Source organism: Cherax quadricarinatus, chromosome 21 (genome assembly GCF_038502225.1).
Source record: "Cherax quadricarinatus isolate ZL_2023a chromosome 21, ASM3850222v1, whole genome shotgun sequence".
NCBI lineage: Eukaryota > Metazoa > Arthropoda > Malacostraca > Decapoda > Parastacidae > Cherax > Cherax quadricarinatus.
Window position 1 is genome coordinate 2,624,637 of NC_091312.1, and position 22,544 is coordinate 2,647,180.

At 46.3% G+C, this 22,544-nt stretch overlaps 1 protein-coding gene across 3 annotated transcripts in view; it reads left to right on the forward strand.

The window, feature by feature from the left end:
• LOC128689061 (max-interacting protein 1-like) overlaps positions 1–22,544 on the forward strand; it is a 1,113,127-nt gene that overhangs the window by 133,617 nt on the left and 956,966 nt on the right. For all 3 annotated transcript variants that reach the window (XM_070087111.1, XM_070087114.1, XM_070087112.1), the window contains exon 3: positions 6,621–6,650. In XM_070087111.1, the coding sequence (XP_069943212.1) occupies positions 6,621–6,650 (30 nt within the window). The remainder of the gene's footprint in view (positions 1–6,620; positions 6,651–22,544) is intronic.

Below are 22,544 nucleotides of genomic sequence, written 5' to 3' on the forward strand. Positions count from 1 at the left end.
ATATCCTGCCGAATATCTTTTTGTGGTTCGGTCGTCGGGGTAACAGTCTCTAGACTAGAGCATCAGATTTCACCTTGAATAATAGAGAAAACGTATGCGTATATGATTCAAATAACGCTAACTCTTCATGTAACTAATTATTATAAAAATTATAATCACTGCCATAATTTTTAAGGAGTGGACCGGTAAGCCAGCAGAAGGCCTTGATCAGAGGAATTCCGCGGCGGGTCATCATATGACTAAGACCCGCCTAGGAAGCACTTGTCCTGTTTCCTGACAATTTTTACCTACCTAACCTTCACGTAACTATGAGGGGGGAAATTTATTCAGGGTATTTACCGACCACAGATGTATACCTGCTAAGCATGTTTGGGAGACGCAGAAGAAAAAAGGGGAGAAATGGGAGAGGAAGGAGGGAAGGGCAGTGAGTGATCTGGCAGAAGGCATAGTCACTTGTCAACCTCTAGGCTATGTTGGATCGTCTGACCACAAGGCTGTTTTTACGACACTTAAGATCCCAACAGAACGAGGTGAGGAGTCCACACGCACAACCTGGCTATGGGAAAGAGGTAATTGGCCAGCCCTTCGCTCTGAGCTCGCCACCACCGATTGGAATGCTCTTCTCCAAGGGGATGTTGACAACCAAGTGAAAGCCTTCACTGGACACATCCTTAATCTACAACAAGAACACATTCCTCACCGGCAATATGTGACGAAGCCTACAGACCAGCCTTGGTTTGGCTTTCGTTGTAGAGAGGCTGCTACTGCTAAGTACAAAGCATGGCGAAGGTATAAGAGACATCCTACCACCTAGAACAGGAACTTGCACAGACAAGCCTGTAGGCATATGGGTGACGTTCAAAAGTGGGCCATTGCTAAATGGGAGGTGGGCACTAAAAGAAAGCTAGCATCAGGTACGGTAGGCTCCAAAACCTGGTGGTCCCTGGTCAAGGACAGACAAGGTTATCTGCCTGATGAACTCATTCCACTTCTAAATCGACAGGATGGGACCACCTCTACTAGTAGCCAAGATAAGGCGGACCTCTTTGCTGAACACTTTGCTACCAAAATGCAAGTTCCTGATCCAGCAAGGGACCCTCCTTGGCTAGCTGCAAGAACTGTGTCAAAACTGTCAGTGGTGACAATAAGGCAGGAGGAGGTGCATTTCCTTCTTAAATCGCTTGACCAAGAAAAGGCTGTGGACCCAGACAAGTTGAGCCCAAGATTGCTGAGAAGATGTGCAGACCAGCTAGCAGCACCTCTAACTCGCATCTTTCAGCACTGCCTAGTACAGTGTAAATGGCCCTCTCTATGGAAAGAGGCAAATGTAGTCCCTGTTCACAAAAAGAAGAGCAGAGCAGAAATCAGCAACTACAGACCAGTGTCACTCCTGTCAATCACTGGTAAGATCCTTGAGACAATAATCTCAAGACAAATGACAGAGTTTTTTGACTATCACTCATTACTTTGTGATCGTCAATATGGCTTCAGGAAAGGTTACTCTGCTGCTGATCTGTTGTTAAACCTCTCCACTAAGTGGCACCAGTCACTGGACGAATCCAAAGTCAGCTGTGTGGTAGCACTGGACATTGCTGGCGCTTTCGACCGGGTGTGGCACCAGGGACTCTTAGCAAAATTTCAAGCACTGGGAATTGCAGGCTTTACGCTATGTCTCCTCAGTGATTACCTTCATGGTAGATTTCTAAGTGTAGTTCTCAATGGAACAGAATCAGCAAGACATCCTATTGGGGCAAGTGTTCCACAAGGAAGCGTGCTGGGTCCATTGTTATGGAATGTCTACTTCAACGACCTTCTTCATCTCATCCCAGAATCACATGCATATGCAGACGACTGTACACTGACATTCACTTATCCAAGAGAAGAAATGCCAGCTGCTCTAAGCTACATCAATCACCAGCTGAGAGCTACATCAGTTTGGGGAAATAGATGGCAAGTAACATTTGCACCTGAGAAAACGCAAATGATGATCGTCTCTAGGCACCATGATGGTAATGCTGGTGCAGAAGTAAGGATGAATGGGAGGGTGTTGGCACCTGGAGAAGAAGTTGATATCCTTGGGGTGAAATTTGACTCCAGACTAACCATGAAGAACCATACTGTAAATCTTGCAAACAAGGCAGCCAGGAAGCTTACAGCACTTCGCCGTATCTCGCATCTGCTTGACAGTAGGGGTTGCAAGATTCTGTACGAGGCACAAGTACGCTCACACCTTGAGTATGCTTCACGTTCTTGGTTTGCCTGCCCCTCCCCCCTCTCATCTGCGACTGCTTGACAGAGTAGAGAACAGAGCAAGACGTCTCATCTCTCGCCTGGACCCATCCTGGATAGACCTGTCATTTCAGCAGAGCCTTCAACACAGGAGGGATGTGGGTGGCCTTACTGTTATGTACAAGGCCAATATTGTCAAAGTACCACACTTGGATCCACTTCGAGGACAGTGTGAAATAGGCTTTTATGCCACAAGATGGGCAGAGAGCAGCAACTTCACTCTGGCTGTACCCTTCTCCAGAACATCACTCCATCTGAGATCATGTATACCCAGGATGACTCGAGTATGGAACGCATTCGTACAGCATAATGATGTCAACGAGATAAAGTCAGTTGATCAAATGAAAATGCTGGCACACAGATGGCTCCAATTTCATCCTGTTCCCTATTTGTATGTCTCATAACAATAAAAATGCTTTCAAATGAGCTGATGTAGGTAACAGCTCTTAGCTTATCAATAAAGTTAGGAATCCTTAACCTGTAATTAGCTTGTCAATAAAGCTAGGGATCTTTAACTTTGTCAAACCCTGTGTAAAAAAAAAAAAGGTAGAGATGTAGAAGGGAAATGGGAAGAGATGGAAAAGAAAGGGGAAAAAGGGCTGCTGATGTAGGAGGTAAAGGGAGAATAGAAAGATAAACTGATGCCTTACATATTCGCCTTTTGTTGTGTGTCGCAGATGTGTTAGGTTATGGTTACGTTACTCTCAACATCATGACACACTGTCGGCACTTGTTGAGGGAGTGAAAGAAGCCATTTTTTTTCTCTCTCTCCTCCTCCTCCACCACCACCACCACCTTCTCCTCTTCCTCCACCTTCTCCTCCTCCTCCACCTTCTCCTCCACCTTCTCCTCCTCCACCTTCTCCTCCTCCACCTTCTCCTCCTCCTCCTCCTTCCCCTCCTCCTTCCCCTCCTCCTCCTCCTTCCCCTCCTCCTCCTCCTCCTCCTCCTCCTCCTCCTCCTCCCCCGCCTCCTCCTCCTCCTTCTCCTTCCCCTCCTCCTCCTCCTCCTTCTTCCCCGCCTCCTCCTCCTCCTCCTCCTTCCCCGCCTCCTCCTCCTCCTCCTCCTCCTCCTCCTTCCCCGCCTCCTCCGCCTCCTCCTCCTCCCCCTCCTCCTTCTCCTTCCCCTCCTCCTCCTCCTCCTCCTCCTTCCCCCCCTCCTCCTCCTCCTCCTTCCCCGCCTCCTCCTCCTCCTTCCCCGCCTCCTCCTCCTACTCCTTCTCCTCCTCCTCCTCCTCCTCCTCCTCCTCCTTCCCCGCCTCCTCTTCCCTCTTTCTCGCGTCTTTGCTGTTGCGGTCGTGTGCGCGTCGTCTTAATTGGTCTCGTAAATTGTGTGTAATGATCGCCCAAACAAGGCCGAGGGTGCGGAACGATCACTCAGATTGTTTACCTTTACAGACTTCTCCTACCCGCCCCTCCTCCCTCCTTCACATCCCTCCATCTCCTGTCTCTCACCCTTCCTTCCCTCTCCCCTTCCCCACCCTCTCATTTCTGCCCTACGCCCTCCTGTAGCCTCCTCCAGGTGGGGAAGCTATTCCGTCCTTCCTTCCCTCCTATCACCTGCCCCCCTTACTCCCCCCACAATAGATTTTATTCCCACGATGTTAACTATGATATAGACTAAGGTAGCCGAATGCTGCTGGTATATTTAATTTTGTCCACTTAAAGAAAAAAAACAGTAATACGCGTCTCATTCCTGGTGTTGTGGCTCACGTTTGGGGGATATGAGGGCGGTAGAGGAGTTTTTAGGTCTGTGTCCGTCACGTTGATTCTTTCTGTTTATCTTCGATGCCCTGTGTGTGTGTGTGTGTGTGTGTGTGTGTGTGTGTGTGTGTGTGTGTGTGTGTGTGTGTGTGTGTGTGTGTGTGTGTGCGCGCGCGCGTGTGTGAGAGTGAGTCTACCTGGAGAATGTTTCGAGGGTCATCTCCCCCGCGGCCCAACCCGTGTCCACCAGGTCTCCCGGTAGAACAGGGCCTGATCAACCAAGCTGTTAATCCTGTCCGCACGCAGCCCAGCGTATAAACTACAATCTGGCTGGCCAGGAGCTGACCTTAAGAACCTATCCAATCAATTCCCTCTTGAAGACAGCTAGGAGTCTGTTATAAATAGGGGATTACCTATATGTAAGAAGGCACCCTCCTTCCCCTTCAGTGGGAAGAAGGGTGCCTTATTGCAGCTGAAGGTCTCTTGATCAGGGAATTGGAGATGCCACCCTCTCCTCGGATCAAACTTAAGAACATAACATGTCTGTTCAATCTGTCAGACACTGCAACATAAGGGTATCTTGGTACAGACCTGAAATCAACTTCGACAACCTCTACTAGTGAGAACGGCTGGATTTGAGAGGGACCTGACCTCCCAACATCTACGTTCGACTAGTGACCTACGTCTCACCTCCTGGCGCTATATAAGGCTCCACCCTGTCACTTCAACTCCATATTGTTTCAGACTATGGAACAATGCTCTTCTCCAGACTGAGGGACTGACCACCTCAAAACTTTAAGGGTGATGGACTGATTACATCGTCTTCAAGTCTCTTCTGCTTCTATCAACTTTTCTGTACTCGACTGAAGAAGTCTACTGTGTAGGCGAAACGTTTCCAAATAAAGATACCTAACTGTTGCATATGTGTCTTACCTAACAACATAACATAAGAAAGGAGGATCACTGCAGCAGGCCTGTTGGCCCATACTAGGCAGGTCCTTTACAATCCATCCCACTAACAAAACATTTGCCCAACTCAATTTTCAATGCTACCCGAGAAATAAGCTCTGATGTGAAAGTCCCACTCAAATCCAACCCCTCCCACTCATGTACTTATCCAACCTAAATTTGAAACTACCCAAAGTCCTAGCCTCAATAACCCAACTAGGTAGACTGTTCCACTCATCAACTACCCTATTTCCAATCCAATACTTTCCTTCCTCTTCAACTTGTCGGTTTTTCAAACCATTCATCATACACAATACTTTCCTATGTCCTTTCTAAATCTAAACTTACCTAATTTAAATCCATTACTGCGGGTTCTCTCTTGGAAAGACATCCTCAAGACCTTATGAATATCCCCTTTATTAATACCCATCTTCCACTTATACGCTTTGATCAGGTCTCCCCTAATTCTTCGTCTAACAAGTGAATGTAATTTAAGAGTCTTCAATCTTTCTTCATAAGGAAGATTTCTAATGATATGTATTAATTTAGTCATTCTACGTATTAATTATTCCCTTATTCTCTCTCTCTCTCATTCCCTAGGTGTTGTCTTGGTTTAGCGCTTTACCATGAATATAATAATATCTACTGTTCTCGTGGTGTTAACGTGCTTCTTACCATGTGTTCGAGTGATCTGAAATATTCAGTTACTGTCAAAACTGATTAACCCTCTCGTCCTGAACACTGTTTACCTTCTTTAGTTTCCGAGTATTTTGTATGTTGTTATCATGTTACCTCGCTTTCTTCATTTTTCTGTCATTGTCAGATTCACTTCAAGTAGTCTTTTTCGTAACCTATGTTTTTTCACTCCCTTAACCAAACTTAGGACAAACTTTTGGAGCTTTCCAATTGCCTTTCTTTTTCTAGGTACATTGGTGCTCCACGGCGGTGCTTCCTATGTGAGAATTAGTCAGTCATAAGTTGTAATAAAGTTGGTAGAATTACCGACAATATGTAAAGTAAAAGGACACAAGTGCAACTAATGTGACATTTATTGTGGCCACAATAAATGTCACATTAGTTGCACTTGTGTCCTTTTACTTTACAGTCATAAGTTGCTCACATTATTTTGAGCGTTCCTTTATTAAGATTCCTGCGCCATTGCTATATATGCAAGTTTGACGTACTCCTGATATTATTCGCGTTGTGTTTGTGTTTAAAGTTGCTTATCTTTCAATTTATTGAGAGTAATTTACTCAAAATATTTACTTATTTCCCAGTGACAGGTGAGATGTTTGTAAAGTAAAAGGTCACAAGTGCAACTAATGTGACATTTTATTGTGGCCACAATAAAATGTCACATTAGTTGCACTTGTGTCCTTTTACTTTACATTTGTCGGTAATTCTACCAACTTTATTACAGGTGAGATGTTTGTTGTAATATGGCTTTTGTATATCTTAAGCTCATCCTCCCTTAATCTGTCTTGTTTCACTGATAAAAGACTGTCCATAAAACGAAAATTATGACGTGTGTGTTCTCAGTAATAACTTGTGGCCCAGAATTATGTTTACTTCAAGATTTAAGGTTAGTATAAAATAATTTAGTGGGCTTATCCTTGCTCCATGCCCCTATAAATTTTGTTATCGCCGGAGTCTAATAATAATTTTTTTTCTTCGATTTCAGGACAACACACAACGAGCTGGAAAAGAACAGGTAAGACTAAGTCGGACGCTTCCCTGCCTTCCTGTAACTCTCCTTCACCATGTATGGGGCTGTGTCTGTATATGTTTTATATATTTGTGTAAGTACTTGTGTTTTGTGCATAGTTAATCCCAAATATGCATCAGTTAATATTGATTTACTTAACTATACAACACACACACACACACACACACACACACACACACACACACACACACACACACACACACACACACACACACACACACACACACACACACACACATGCACACACACATGCACACACACACATGCACACATGCACACACACATACATACACACACACATACACACACACACACATACATACACACACACATACACACACACACACACACACACACACACACACACACACACACACACACACACACACACACACACACACACACACACACACACACACACACACACACACGCACTCTCGCTCGCACGCGAAAAAAGACATCTGTAAAGAGTCGAGTGATTAGATTGAAGGAGGGAAGGAAGTTTACTCGCACGCGAAAAAAGACATCTGTAAAGAGTCGAGTGATTAGATTGAAGGAGGGAAGGAAGTTTACGGTGGATGAGAAAGAGGCTTACGAGGTTTTTAGCAAAAGATTCGAAGAAGTCTTTACAGAAGAAACTGGAGAACTAATGTAAGTCGCTGTGATCAACGTAACAGGTGAGAAAGTATCAGCACAACAAAAGAAGTGATGAGACTCTGAAGGAGGTTGACGTTACTAATGCAATGAGATTAGACAACATATCTCCATGGATATTGAGAGGAACAAAACTTGTGTGTAACCCGGTAAGTAAGGTCTTCAACCGATCTCTTCAGTTACCGCAGTTGCCAGAAAATTTGAAAAAAAGTTTATGGTCCTCCTATACAAAAAGGGGAGACAGACAAGAGGTGCTGAATTACAGGCCAATATCAACCATGCATACTGTCAAAAGTTCTAGAAAGGATTGCAAGGAAAAGGATGTTTGAGCACTTGGAGAGAAGAAAAATATTACTCCTTACATCCCACGACTCATCTTTCTTTAGCTTCTGCTTGTCCCCTTGATCGTGGTCCTCTTAGTACACAGTTTATCTCTGTCAGCCTTATCATTTACTCTTAAGATTTTGTATGTCATAATCATTGCGCGGCCCCCCCCCCCCGGTCTTTTCTTTGCCCGGGTTGTCAGCCTAGTTAAGAACATAAGAATGTAGGAACACTGCCATAGGCCTACTGGCCCATGCGAGGCAGGCCCTTATCAAAACGACCTCTACCTAAAGATACCCAAGAAATAACTCCCGTACCCAATGACACCATTCAAACCCAGCCCCTCCCACTCATATATTTGTCCAGTCTCTTCTTAAAGCTACCCAAGGTCCTAGCCTCTATCACCCCACTGGGAAGACGGTTCCACGCATCTACAACTCTGTTAGAAAACTAGTACTTACCTATGTCCTTTTTAAATCTAAATTTATCCAACTTAAATCCATTATTTCTGGTTCTTACCTGGTTCGACACCCTCAGTACTTTATTAATATCTCCCTTGTTTATGCCCGTCGTCCACTTATACACTTCAATGATATCTCCCCTCATTCTACGCCTCTCCAGAGAGTGGAGATTTAAGGCTTTAAGTCTATCTTCATACGGGAGGTTCCTTACACAGTAAATCATTTTAGTCATTCTTCTCTGTATGTTCTCTAATGAGTCTATATCCATCCTGTAGTAAGGGGACCAAAACTGAGCAGCATAATCTAAATGAGGCCTCACTAGTGATGTATAGAGCTGTAAAATAACTTTTGGACTTCTGTTAGTAATACTTCTTGAGATAAACCAAAGTAATCTGTTGGCCTTGTTGCGCACACTAAGGCACTGCTGTCTTGGCTTTAGATTTCTGCTCACCATGACTCCCAAGTCCTTTTCACATTCTGTATGATCAAGCTCTACTTCACCTAGATTGTAAGTAAAGTAAAATGACACAAGTGCAACTATTGTCGGTTATTCTACCAACTTTATTCACCTAGATTATAGATTCGATGTGTATTTTCATTACCAAGGGCTAGTACCTTACACTTATCGACATTGAACCTCATCTGCCATTTTTCAGACCAGGACATTAATTTGTCCAAATCCTCCTGGAGGTCATTGCTATCCTCCTCAGAGTGAATTATACGGCCTATCTTTGTATCATCAGCAAACTTACTCATGTCACTCGTAATCCCTTCATCAAGGTCATTAATGTAAATTATGAACAAGAGAGAGCCTAAAACTGATCCTTTTGGAACGCCACTAGTGACTAATCCCCATTCAGATTTCACTCAATTAATGGTAACTCTGCTTTCTATTGGTAAGCCATGCCTCTATCCATGCTAGAACTTTACCTCCTATACCATGAGCTGCCACTTTTTTCAAGAGTCTCCTGTGAGGTACTCTATCGAAGGCCTTACTAAAATCCAAATAAACAATATCATATTCCTTATCACTGTCAACTGCCTCAAATGTTCTATTGAAGAATGTCAGCAAGTTTGTCAGGCAGGAACGACCTCTCGTGAATCCATGCTGAGATTCATTTATCAAGTTATGCTCTTCAAGGTGACTTCTAATAATGTCAGCTATAATTGATTCTAATAACTTGCCCACTATAGATGTCAGGCTTATTGGACGGTAATTTGAAGGAACGGACTTATCCCCTGATTTGAATATAGGAACCACATTAGCCATCTTCCACAACTCTGGCACAACACCGGTAAGGATGGACACATTAAACACACTCGTTAATGGCTGACTAAGCTCCATCTTGCATTCCTTAAGTACCCTGGAAAACAGCTCATCGGGTCCCGGGGACTTATTTTGCTTCAGTTTGTCTATCTGTTTAATAACCATGTCCCTCGTGACAGTAATATTAGTTAATTTAAATTCATCAGGAACTAAATAATTGTTAATTACTGGAATCTCATTTACATTTTCCTGTGTAAAAACTGACAAAAAATAGTCATTAAATAAGGAACATATTTCCAGTTCGTTGTCCGTCAGCTGTCCATTCCCAATTTTCAGAGGTCCTACTTTTTCCTTCACCTTTGTCCTATACACTTGAAAGAACCCCTTTGGATTAGTCTTTGATTCACCAGCAACTCTAATTTCATAGTCACGTTTAGCCTTTCTAATTCCCTTTTTTACTTCTCTTTTAAGCTGAACATATTGGTCAGTAAGGTTAACCTCTCCTCTTCTGATCCGCCTATAAATTCCCCTTTTCTCCCCTAATAGATGCTTTAACCTACTGTTAACCCATTTGGGATCGTTATTATTAGACCTAATATCTCTCTGGGGAATGTATATACTCTGGGCACGGTGTACATTATTAAGAAAAAAATCATAAAAGCAGATCTCTTCATAATCATAAGTATGATCATCGCCAATAAAATCATTAGCTAGATAACCCCAATCAAGATTAGACAGATGCTCCCTAAGTCCATTATAGTCGGCAGAACGGAAATCAGGGATTTTTACTTGCAAACCTTTGCACCCATAAACATCATATCACTTTATAGATCAAAGTCTGTGAGTGTACATGACGGCTATTAGACAGGAGGTATTCCTCTCATTTCCCTTTAATCATACCCCTGGAATGACAGTTCTAATCGCGGGATCCCGCTCATGGAGATATGTTTATTGCAATGTTGGTGATGTGCTGGCGATGCTGATGCTGCTGGACTTTTCATGATGCTGCTGGATCTTTCGTGATGCTGCTGGACCTTTCGTGGTGCTGCTGGAGATCTGTTTGGCTTGTAAAGCCCTCGTCACTTTTTTCGAAACTCTCTCTCTCTCTCTTCCCGTCTCAGGCGAGGTGCGGGAAACCACAGGATGGGTTGAGCGGATGCGTGACTTAACCTACTTTTACTGCGGTACTCCACACCTGCACAGCTCCACCTCTCAAGCCACTCTCTCACTAGTCGCACTACCACCCGCAGGAGGAGGAGACAGAGAGAGAGAGAGAGAGAGGGAGGGAGGGAGGGAGTATGTATGTTAGTCCAGGGACAGATGTAGGTACGCATCACCCAGGAAGGAGCGGGCGTAGGTATACAGCGTGTAGGGAGGGGCGGACATAGGTACATACCAGCATACAGGTAGAGACTGACGTATGTACACACGAGCATGCAGGGACTGGCGTAGGTACACACCAGCGTGCAGGGAGGAATTGTCGTAGGTTCACACCAGCATGCAGGGAGGGACTGGCGTAGGTACACGCCAGCGTGCAGGGAGGGACTGGCGTAGGTACACACTAGCGTGCAGGGAGGGGCGGGCGTAGGTGCACACCAGTGTGCAGGGAGGGACTGGCGTAGGTACACACCAGCGTGCAGGGAGGGGCGGGCGTAGGTACACACCAGCGTGCAGGAAGGGACTGGCGTAGGTACACACCAGTGTGCAGGAAGGGGCGGGTGTAGGTACACACCAGCGTGCAGGGAGGGACTGTCGTAGGTACACACCAGCGTGCAGGGAGGGACTGGCGTAGGTACACACCAGTGTGCAGGGAGGGACTGGCGTAGGTACACCAGCGTGCAGGGAGGGACTGGTGTAGGTACACACCAGCGTGCAGGGAGGGACTGGCGTAGGTACACACCAGCGTGCAGGGAGGGACTGGCGTAGGTACATACCAGTGTGCAGGAAGGGGCGGGCGTAGGTACACACCAGTGTGCAGGGAGGGACTGGCGTAGGTACACACCAGCGTGCAGGAAGGGGCGGGCGTAGGTACACACCAGTGTGCAGGGAGGGACTGTCGTAGGTACACACCAGCGTGCAGGGAGGGACACACCAGCGGGCGTGGCGGTACGTAGGTACACACCAGCGTGCAGGGAGGGGGGCTGGCGTAGGGAGGGACTACACACCAGCGTGCAGGGAGGGACTGGCGTAGGTACACACCAGCGTGCAGGGAGGGACTGGCGTAGGTACACAGCGTTCAGTAGGTACACACCAGCGTGCAGGGAGGGACTGGGGAGGGACTGGCGTAGGTACACACCAGCGTGCAGGGAGGGGCTGGCGTAGGTACACACCAGCGTGCAGGGAGGGACTGGCGTAGGTACACACCAGCGTGCAGGGAGGGACTGGCGTAAGTACACACCAGCGTGCAGGGAGGGACTGGCGTAAGTACACACCAGCGTGCAGGGAGGGGCTGGCGTAGGTACACACCAGCGTGCAGGGAGGGACTGGCGTAGGTACACACCAGTGTGCAGGAAGGGGCGGGCGTAGGTACACACCAGCGTGCAGGGATGGACTGGCGTAGATACACACCAGCGTGCAGGGAGGGACGGGCGTAGATACACACCAGCGTGCAGGGAGGGACGGGCGTAGGTACACACCAGCGTGCAGGGAGGGACTGGCGTAGGTACACACCAGCGTGCAGGGAGGGACTGGCGTAGGCACACACCAGTGTGCAGGAAGGGGCGGGCGTAGGTACACACCAGCGTGCAGGGAGGAACTGGCGTAGGTACACACCAGCGTGCAGGGAGGGACGGGCGTAGGTACACACCAGCGTGCAGGGAGGGACGGGCGTAGGTACACACCAGCGTGCAGGGAGGGACTGGCGTAGGTACACACCAGCGTGCAGGGAGGGACGGGCGTAAGTACACACCAGCGTGCAGGAAGGGGCAGGCGTAGGTACACACCAGTGTGCAGGGAGGGACTGGCGTAGGTACACACCAGTGTGCAGGAAGGGGCGGGCGTAGGTACACACCAGCGGGCAGGGAGGGACTGGCGTAGGTACACACCAGTGTGTAGGAAGGGGCGGGCGTAGGTACACATCAGTGTGCAGGGAGGGACGGGCGTAGGTACACACCAGTGTGCAGGAAGGGGCGGGCGTAGGTACACACCAGTGTGCAGGGAGGGACTGGCGTAGGTACACACCAGCGTGCAGGAAGGGGCGGGCGTAGGTACACACCAGTGTGCAGGGAGGGACTGTCGTAGGTACACACCAGCGTGCAGGGAGGGACTGGCGTAGGTACACACCAGCGTGCAGGGAGGGACTGGCGTAGGTACACACCAGCGTGCAGGGAGGGACTGGCGTAGGTACACCAGCGTGCAGTAGGTACACACCAGCGTGCAGGGAGGGACTGGCGTAGGTACACACCATCGTGCAGGGAGGGACTGGCGTAGGTACACCAGCGTGCAGGGAGGGACTGGCGTAGGTACACACCAGCGTGCAGGGAGGGACTGGCGTAGGTACACACCAGCGTGCAGGGAGGGACTGGCGTAGGTACACACCAGCGTGCAGGGAGGGACTGGCGTAGGTACACACCAGCGTGCAGGGAGGGACTAGCGTAGGTACACACCAGCGTGCAGGGAGGGACTGGCGTAGGTACACCAGCGTGCAGGGAGGGACTGGCGTAGGTACACACCAGCGTGCAGGGAGGGACTCGCGTAGGTACACACCAGCGTGCAGGGAGGGACTGGCGTAGGTACACACCAGCGTGCAGGGAGGGACTGGCGTAGGTACACCAGCGTGCAGGGAGGGACTGGCGTAGGTACACACCAGCGTGCAGGGAGGGACTGGCGTAGGTACACACCAGCGTGCAGGGAGGGACTGGCGTAGGTACACACCAGCGTGCAGGGAGGGACTGGCGTAGGTACACCAGCGTGCAGGGAGGGACTGGCGTAGGTACACACCAGCGTGCAGGGAGGGACTGGCGTAGGTACACACCAGCGTGCAGGGAGGGACTGGCGTAGGTACACACCAGCGTGCAGGGAGGGACTGGCGTAGGTACACACCAGCGTGCAGGGAGGGACTGGCGTAGGTACACCAGCGTGCAGGGAGGGACTGGCGTAGGTACACCAGCGTGCAGGGAGGGACTGGCGTAGGTACACACCAGCGTGCAGGGAGGGACGGGTTGATGACACCGTGCAAGTTGCTTGAGACGTGGCATGTTCTCCTGAACAATCACAGTTACTTCACTCTCCACAACACCCCGTTTTCTCTTGGCCTCTGCTTCATCTTCCCTGACACGTAGTGATGACGTGTTTTCCTCTATGGCTTAATACAGGTTTAGCGCTTCCCCAGAAAAAGTTATAATAATGATAATAATAATAATAATAATATTTTTTATTAGCACTTCGGCCGTCTCCCACCCAGGCAGGGTGACCCGAAAAAGAAACACTTTCATCATCACTCATCCCATCACTGAATCAAACTTCATTACTTCCCATTCCCCAGGCGCTGTATTGCCCCTACGGGTTTAATGCTTACTTCAAGTACATAATATTGTTGATGTACAACTGGTATTTAGTACAAATTAATTACACGTGAAAGTTTTTTTTAAGTTTGCTTAAATCAAATGTATTTTAAAAGCAGAAATTAGCTTCAGACTCTGTTAATGTTAAAAGTGGAGATATATTTACTTGATTTGATAAAATTCATTAGCATAATTAATCTCGATAGTCTTAGTCTTTGATTATCCTGATTATTCTAACTCTTTGATTATCTCCTTATTCTAGCTCCTCCTCAATATTCTAACTCTTCGATTAACCTCAGTATTCTAGCTCTTTGATTAATCTCAATATTCTAAGTTTGATTACCCTCGATTTTCGAGGTTAATCAAAGAGTAACCTCGATATTCTAACTCTTTAATTAACCTTGATATTCTAACTCATGGATTAACTCGATATTCTAACTCATGGATTAACTCGATATTCTAATTCTTGGATTAATGTTGATATTCTAACTTTTGGATTGACCTCGATAATGTAAATGGTCCAAATCGGACCGAAACATCGTCGTAAGCTCCTGTCTCCTATGTGCGGTCTATTTGTGTATTGACCTCGATATTCTAACTCCTGGATTAACCTCGATATTCTATCTCTTGGATTGACCTCGATATTCTATCTCTGATTGACCTCGATATTCTTCTAACTCTTGTTTTGCAAAGTAGATTATCTGTAGAGATTCCGAGTGTTCCAGTCATTACTACCTGGTGTAGCACCGGTCGTACCTACTCTCTCTCCATCTTCACCGTGTTGACGCAACCTTGTCTTCTGTGTGTGGTAATGTAGTGGAGGGGCGTGCAATTCACTGGTTTCTTCTTGGTGTACCAAGATTTCTGAATCACGCCCCTTGGCCGTATTTACAAATGTATTTATTTACTTTCTGAAAGAATTACGAGGTTCCTCCATTTTCCTGGTAGGATATGCAAATCAATGTGTTTAACTTGGTCTACTTACAAGGAGTGTACGTAGAATATGTAGGTGCAACAAACCTCGATCAACGTTCATTTATGTGCTACAGCTGTTCCACATGATATAGTTATATTTCCTCTTTCCGCTTAACCAAACTGGTATATTTTCTTCCCGAACGCAAACACAAATACGTGTAACGAGTGCGTGTTGTCACTTACACACTCAAGAGTACAAATAGTATCCACAGTTCAGCTTTGCACATCCCAGAGAGGAGTGTCCTTGTTTGGTTACGTTCCGCTGGTCATTGACCCCTCTCGCTAGCAGCGTCCCTCTCCCTCCCTCTCTCCCTCTCCCTCTCTCTCTCTCTCTCTCTCTCTCTCTCTCTCTCTCTCTCTCTCTCTCTCTCTCTCTCTCTCTCTCTCTCTCTCCCCTCTCTCCCCATCTCTAACTCACTATGTAAATATATAAATCTGTCCTCTCTCATAAGTCTTGTAACTTAGTCTCAGAGCATTTAGTACTCTTATATTTCCTTACACACACGAACACACACGAACACACACACACACACACACACACACACACACACACACACACACACACACACACACACACACACACACACACACACACACACACACACACACGAACACACACACACGAACACACACACACGAACACACACACACACACACACACACGAACACACACACACACGAACACACACACACACACACACACAGACACACACACACACACACACACACACACACACACACACACAGCAGTAAGACAAGAGAGAGAGGGGTGGGTAGATTGCATTTTCTTGGACTGTAAGAAGGCGTTTGACACAGTTCCACACAAGAGATTAGTGCAAAAACTGGAGGACCAGGCAGGGATAACAGGGAAGGCACTACAATGGATCAGGGAATACTTGTCAGGAAGACAGCAGCGAGTTATGGTACGTGGCGAGGTGTCAGAGTGGGCACCTGTGACCAGCGGGGTCCCACAGGGGCCAGTCCTAGGACCAGTGCTGTTTCTGGTATTTGTGAATGACATGACGGAAGGAATAGACTCCGAAGTGTCCCTGTTTGCAGATGACGTGAAGTTGATGGGAAGAATTCATTCGGTCGAAGACCAGGCAGAACTACAAAGGGATCTGGACAGGATGCAGACCTGGTCCAGCAATTGGCTCCTGGAGTTCAACCCCACCAAGTGCAAAGTCATGAAGATTGGGGAAGGGCAAAGAAGACCACAGACGGAGTACAGTCTAGGGGGGCCAGAGACTACAAACCTCACTCAAGGAAAAAGATCTTGGGGTGAGTATAACACCAGGCACATCTCCTGAGGCACACATCAACCAAATAACTGCTGCAGCATATGGGCGCCTAGCAAACCTCAGAACAGCATTCCGACATCTTAATAAGGAATCGTTCAGGACCCTGTACACCGTGTACGATATGCCCATATTGGAGTATGCGGCACCAGTATGGAACCCACATCTAGCCAAGCACGTAAAGGAACTAGAGAAAGTGCAAAGGTTTGCAACAAGACTAGTCCCAGAGCTAAGGGGTATGTCCTATGAGGAGAGGTTAAGGGAAATCGACCTGATGACACTGGAGGACAGGAGAGATAGGGGGGACATGATAACGACATACAGAATACTGAGAGGAATTGACAAGGTGGACAAAGACAGGATGTTCCAGAGATGGGACACAGCAACAAGGGGTCACAGTTGGAAGTTGAAGACAGATGAATCACAGGGATGTTAGGAAGTATTTCTTCAGCCACAGAGTAGTCAGAAGTGGAATAGTTTGGGAAGCGATGTAGTGGAGGCAGGTTCCATACATAGTAAACTTTAAGCAGAGGTATGATAAAGCTCACGGTTCAGGGAGAGTGACCTAGTAGCGACCAGTGAAGAGGCGGGGCCAGGAGCTAGGACTCGATCCCTGCAACCTCAACTAGGTGAGTACACGCACGCACGCACACGCACGATACCCAGCTTTGCACGCCTAACAACGAAAATAAGAACCAGTGTTAGTTGACCTGTTGGTCACATCTGGTAAAAATTGTAAATGCTATGTCATTGCTATTCTAGTTCATGGTGTTTCTATAATGTAGATCACATTGATATACCATTTCGTGCTGTTGTTATGCGTGTATACGTTATTCTTATCCAGGTGGATATTATTGCAGTGCCAGTTTATGATATGTTAAGGGAATTGTGTCAGAAAGTGCAATCCTGGTAGAAGTATTCGAGTGTTGAATGAAAGGGATCCACACACCCACCGCGATGTATCTGATGATGATAATAAAACCGTACTCCTATGATTGCAAGGTATGGGTGGGTGCTCCCCTCTCGTCCTGCGAGAGAGCGACGCCACACTTGCCCCGGGCGGCGGTAGGTCCACGTAACCTTTGCGAGATGCAGTGCACAGCCTGATGCCACTGATGCCATGTAGCTTACGAGCTCACTGCTCCCACCCTTCCTACCTCTTCCACTCAGTTGCCTCTCTCTCACCGGGGCTCGCATTTTATCTTCATCGATTGTCTCGCTAGCTGATTTCAACTGATTGTCGTAAGAAGTCAGTTGAATTGACTGGGAATATTTTGCAGGCACAGCTCACTGTGCGTGGACGCACCTGCTATGAGAGAATGTTACCAGGGAAGGAAGGACTAGGTTACATGACTCACTTGTTAGCGCTCTGCCTTTATTTTATACTCGTGTTTACTTTCAATGCTTTAATGCCCTTTCATGGAGTGAGGAGATAACGGGATAAATATGAAGACACATGCTGGGTCTTCATGTATTTCAGTATGTAGTAAGGCAGGTTTTAAGTAATCGTACCTCAGGCAGCTTGTGATTCTATGGCGTCTACCTGCCCCACTCCCCCGCTCCTCGTTGGGGGTGTGTGCTTCACACATCATGGGAGCACCTCTTGTGGGGGTAGTTAGACTCATTTATTTTAACCTCAGCATTACTACTGTGCAAAAACTTGCCATTGCCTTTATTTTGAAGTTGGGGTCGTATTAGCGGAGTTTGCGTATTTGGGGTCAGAGAGGACGCCCACAGATCAAGGCCCTCTGGGGGCAAGATCTTAATAGCTCCAAAGTGCACTGCAAACTTATTATTTCCTAGTGTTGCTGTCGCTGAGGGTGAAACATTTTTAGCTGCCACGGCGTAACTAGATATACTTTTTTTTGTTTTGTTTTTACCCTGCACCAAGAAACAAAATGCACACAGGAAGTTGAGCTCCTGCCACTCTGGGTTGCAAGATGGCATCGCCGGGAGGCTCAACGGCTGGCTGAACGTGTGGACGTGGCCCGACTACTGTGGGAGTAGTAGTGGTTTATTCGTCAGGAAACAACTGGTGTTTCCTGGCACTGGTGTTAATCACATAACCCCGCTCAGTACTAGCCTACCCCAACAAGGTTTTAACCCTCCCACATTCTAAACATAAAGGATCAATCACTAAACAGTAGCGAATTTTAAGAGGTTGAATCCTAATAGATGTTGATATCGTTGAAAGTATCCTAAAAACAGTTTCTTGTTTGTCTACTGATCTCGCTTCATTGTTCAAGTTATCTTTCTTCCTTCTTGCACACAATCATCGTTTTGCTTCTTGTGTTACAGTTTATAATGTAGCACAAGCACCCACCGGCTGAGAAAAGGTTTGATGTAATGTCGGTTTCTTATCTATGCTGGTCATGCAACAATTTTTGTAAACGCCTGGAAAGTTACGCCATTTCATTTGCATAACTTGGGGCTATGTTGGCGAGGCTTGGTGCGATGTGGACTTGGCTTAGTCTTGCTAAAGAGGTTAGGGGCGATGTTGACGAGGCTTAATGATTCTGGCGAGGTCTGGGGTGATGTTGATGTAACTTGTGGATGATACTGACGTGGCTTGGGTCGATGTTGGCAAGCCTTCTTGGGGTGATGTTGATTTGGTTTAGTGAATACTGACGTAACTTAGTGAGATGTTGACGTGGCTTAGGGAGAGACTGACGTGACTTAGTAATGTTGGCCTGGCTTAGAGCGGTGTGGATGTAGCATAATAATGCTGGCGGGACCTCCGTAGGTAAGGTCTGAGTGGTTGTGACGAGCTCCACGTGATGCTAAAGTGGTACAGATGACTTGGTAATGTTTGTCAGGAAACAGGACAAGTGCTTCCTGACGCGGGTCTTAGTCATATGATGACCCACAGCTGGAGCTTTTGGTTCGCTGTGACCCTTGTAGGTTTAGCGCTTCTTTTTAATTATAATAATAATGGAGCTTTTGGTCATATAACCAAGGCCCTCAGCTGACTTCCGGTCCACTTCTTTAAAAATCAGTATATAACCTTTAATGGTTATGATTATAACCATTAAAGTTTATATACTACAAGGTACAAGTGATGTCTACCTACCTGAAGGGTATTGCTGGGATCAACGCCCCCGCGGCCCGGTCCACGACCAGGCCTCCCGGTGGATCAGGGCCTGATCAACTAGGCTATTACTGTTGGCCGCACATAGTCCAACGTACAAACCACAGTGCGGGCGATCAGGCACTGACTTTAGGTATCTGTCCAGCTCCCTCTTGAAGACAACCAAGGGTCTATTGGTACTTTCCCTTATGGCTGGTGGAAGGCTGTTGAACAGTCTTGGGCCCCCGGACACTTACTGTGTTTTCTCTTAGTGTACTAATGGTGCCCCTACTTTTCATTGGGCATATGTTTCATCATCTGCCAAGTCTTTTGCTTTCGTAGGGAGTGATTTCTGTGTGCAGATTAGGAACCAGTCCCTCCAGGATCTTCTAGGTGTAGATTATGATGTATCTCTTTCTCCTGCGCTCCATTAACTACAAGTCAAGTGCTTGTAAGCGTTCCCAGTAGTTAAGGTCTTCGATGGAACTGATATGTGCAGTAAAGGTTCTCTGTACATTCTCTAGATCTGCCATTTCACTTGCCTTGAATGGAGATGTTAATGCACAGCAGTATTCCAACCTACAGATAACAAGTGATTTAAAAAGGATCATCATTGGCTTGGCATCTCTTGTCTTGAACGTTCTCATTATCCATCCTATCATTTTCCTCGCAGATGTGATATTGCACTGTTGTGATCCTTGAAGGTGAGATCTTCAGACATTACCACTCCCAGGTCTTTCACATTACTTATCCACTCTGTTGTGTGATTAGAGTTTGTAGTATACTCAGTCCTAGTTATTATTTCCTCCAGTTTTCCATAACGGAGTAGTTGAAATTTGTCTTCATTGAACATCATGTATCTATGGTTTACATCTCTGGCCATGTCTGATATGAGGAGGAGGAACAGGATAGGGGTGAGTACTGTGCCTTGTGGATCAGAGCATTTCACTGTGGCAGCTTCCGTTTTAATTCTGTTTACCACTACTCCTTGTGATCGATTGGTTAGAAAGTTGAAGATCCATCTCCTCAATTTGCCAGTTATCCCTTTAGCACGCATTTTATGTGCTATTACACCATGATAGTACTTGTCGAAGGCATTTGCAAAATCTGTGTATACTACATCTGCATTTTGTTTGCTTCCCAGTGCATCCAAGACCATATCATAGTGATCCAGTAGTTTGGAGAGGCAGTAGCGACCTTCTCTGAACCCATGTTGCCCTGGATTGTGAAATTGTTTGGAATCCAAGTGGTTTGCAGTCCTACTTAGAAAGTACAGATGACGTGGCATACATACAGGTGACGTGGTACTGATGGTAACTTGGTAAGTGTGATGGCGATGTACAGATGATGGTGACGTGGTACTGGTGATGTGGATGTTGCAGTTGTACGTGACGAGGGTGCGTACTTGGCACAGTTGATGTTGGTAAAGGTCAAGTGATCAACGAAGTTTCACAAGTGGTCGTTCTTTCCTAACAAATTTACTGACTCACTAAAATATTTCAAGAGGTGGACAGTAATAAACCTAGTGAATGGAAGAGACAGGTAGCAGAAAACTTGCATTTCACACCGAACTTATGTACTGAGTAGGACCGTCTACTTTTGATGAATAAGACACACATCAATACCTTAAAATCTTAGGGAAGAGGATGTCTTCTACAACTTGATTGCTAAACAACCAAAGACAACGATACACATGCGTCGTGTCTACTTCTGTCGTCATTAATGAGTATTTACTATTGCCTAGATATTTCAGGCAAAAATAAAGCAGAAACCTAATTTTAGAGAACTTCAGTAAGATTATTGATTCTCGCACAGGACTGATAAAAAGAAAGTGGAAATAGAGACACTAGTAGCAGGGAAAACTCTTCAGTGTGATGTTTCACCCAAGACTGGGCTTTATCAATTATACAGGAAAAAGTTTTTGTAGATGAATGGTTCAGAGAACCGACATGTTGATAAATTAGACACATGTGCAACTCTTGGGTATCTTTATTGAGGAAACGTGTCGCCACGCAGTGGCTTCATCAGTCCATACGTAGGAGAAACTTGAAGAACAGGAGGAGAATGAGGTAATCAGTCCCTCAACCTTGAGTCGATGTGTTGAGTCCATCAATCTTGAATAGATTGATGGACTGAACACATCGACTCAAGGTTGAGGGACTGATTACCTCATTCTCCTCCTGTTCTTCAAGTTTCTCCTACGTATGGACTGATGAAGCCACTGCGTGGCGACACGTTTCCTCAATAAAGATACCCAAGAGTTGCACATGTGTCTAATTTATCCACAGGAAAAAAGTGCATGTGCAATATGCTGTAATACCTCTCTGCTTTAAAGCCGACTTTAGGAATAGACCAGTACCTAGCAGGGCTAAGGTATAGATCTAAGAACTACTACATCTACTGTCTACAGTGTTAAATTTGACTGAAGAAACCTGCTTAGCAGGCGAAACGTTTCGGCAGTATAGATAGCCAAGTGTTGCACGAGTCTTAATAGATACGTGCAGCCCATTCCAAGATTCCTGGAATGAGTTGAATAACTTTCAAAAGCCTTTTCTGCTTGTCTTCAAGCTTTCAACATAGGTGCCGCTTTAGTTTGGCTTTAAACTTTCAAATCTGTTCTTTCTTCTTGGAAGGTTTGAATCAGTTTTGGGTTCTGTCTGTCCTGGTTTGCCATTTTCATTGTAGATATTGAGATAGTTTTCACGTAATATCTTTGAAAGGCTCTTCTGATTCACTTGAACTCTTCAGCATTAATTTTTAATTGTCTCGGCATTCCTTCCTCTTAATCACATACATCATTTCACTGTTGCAAAGTCATTCGAATGGGGCACTGATGAAAGCACCTTAAACAATGGAAATCTCACATAGTTATGTTTACGGTGTTCAGTGGGTGTAATTTTAGTCCAGTTATGTTTACCGTGTTCAGTGGGTGTAATCCTGGTCCAGTTATGTTTACGGTGTTCAGTGGGTGTAATCCTGGTTCAGTTATGTTTACCGTGTTCAGTGGGTGTGATCCTGGTCCTCTTAATTCAGATAGTTTGTTCCTATCTGCCATTTCAGTTTCTCTTAAGATTTTATGTAGTAATCATGATTCCTTTTGTCCTTCTCTCCTTTAAGATTGTCAGGTTCATTTCCTTCAACATCTCCTCATAGTGCATTCATCTTAGTTCTGGTACTAGCCTGGTTGCGACCCTTGAACCTTTTTGAGTTTCTTCACGTACTTGACTAGGTGTGTGTGTGTGTGTGTGTGTGTGTGTGTGTGTGTGTGTGTGTGTGTGTGTGTGTAATGTCAAGTTGTTGTCGAGGAAGACTTTAAAGTGTTGGCGCGGGC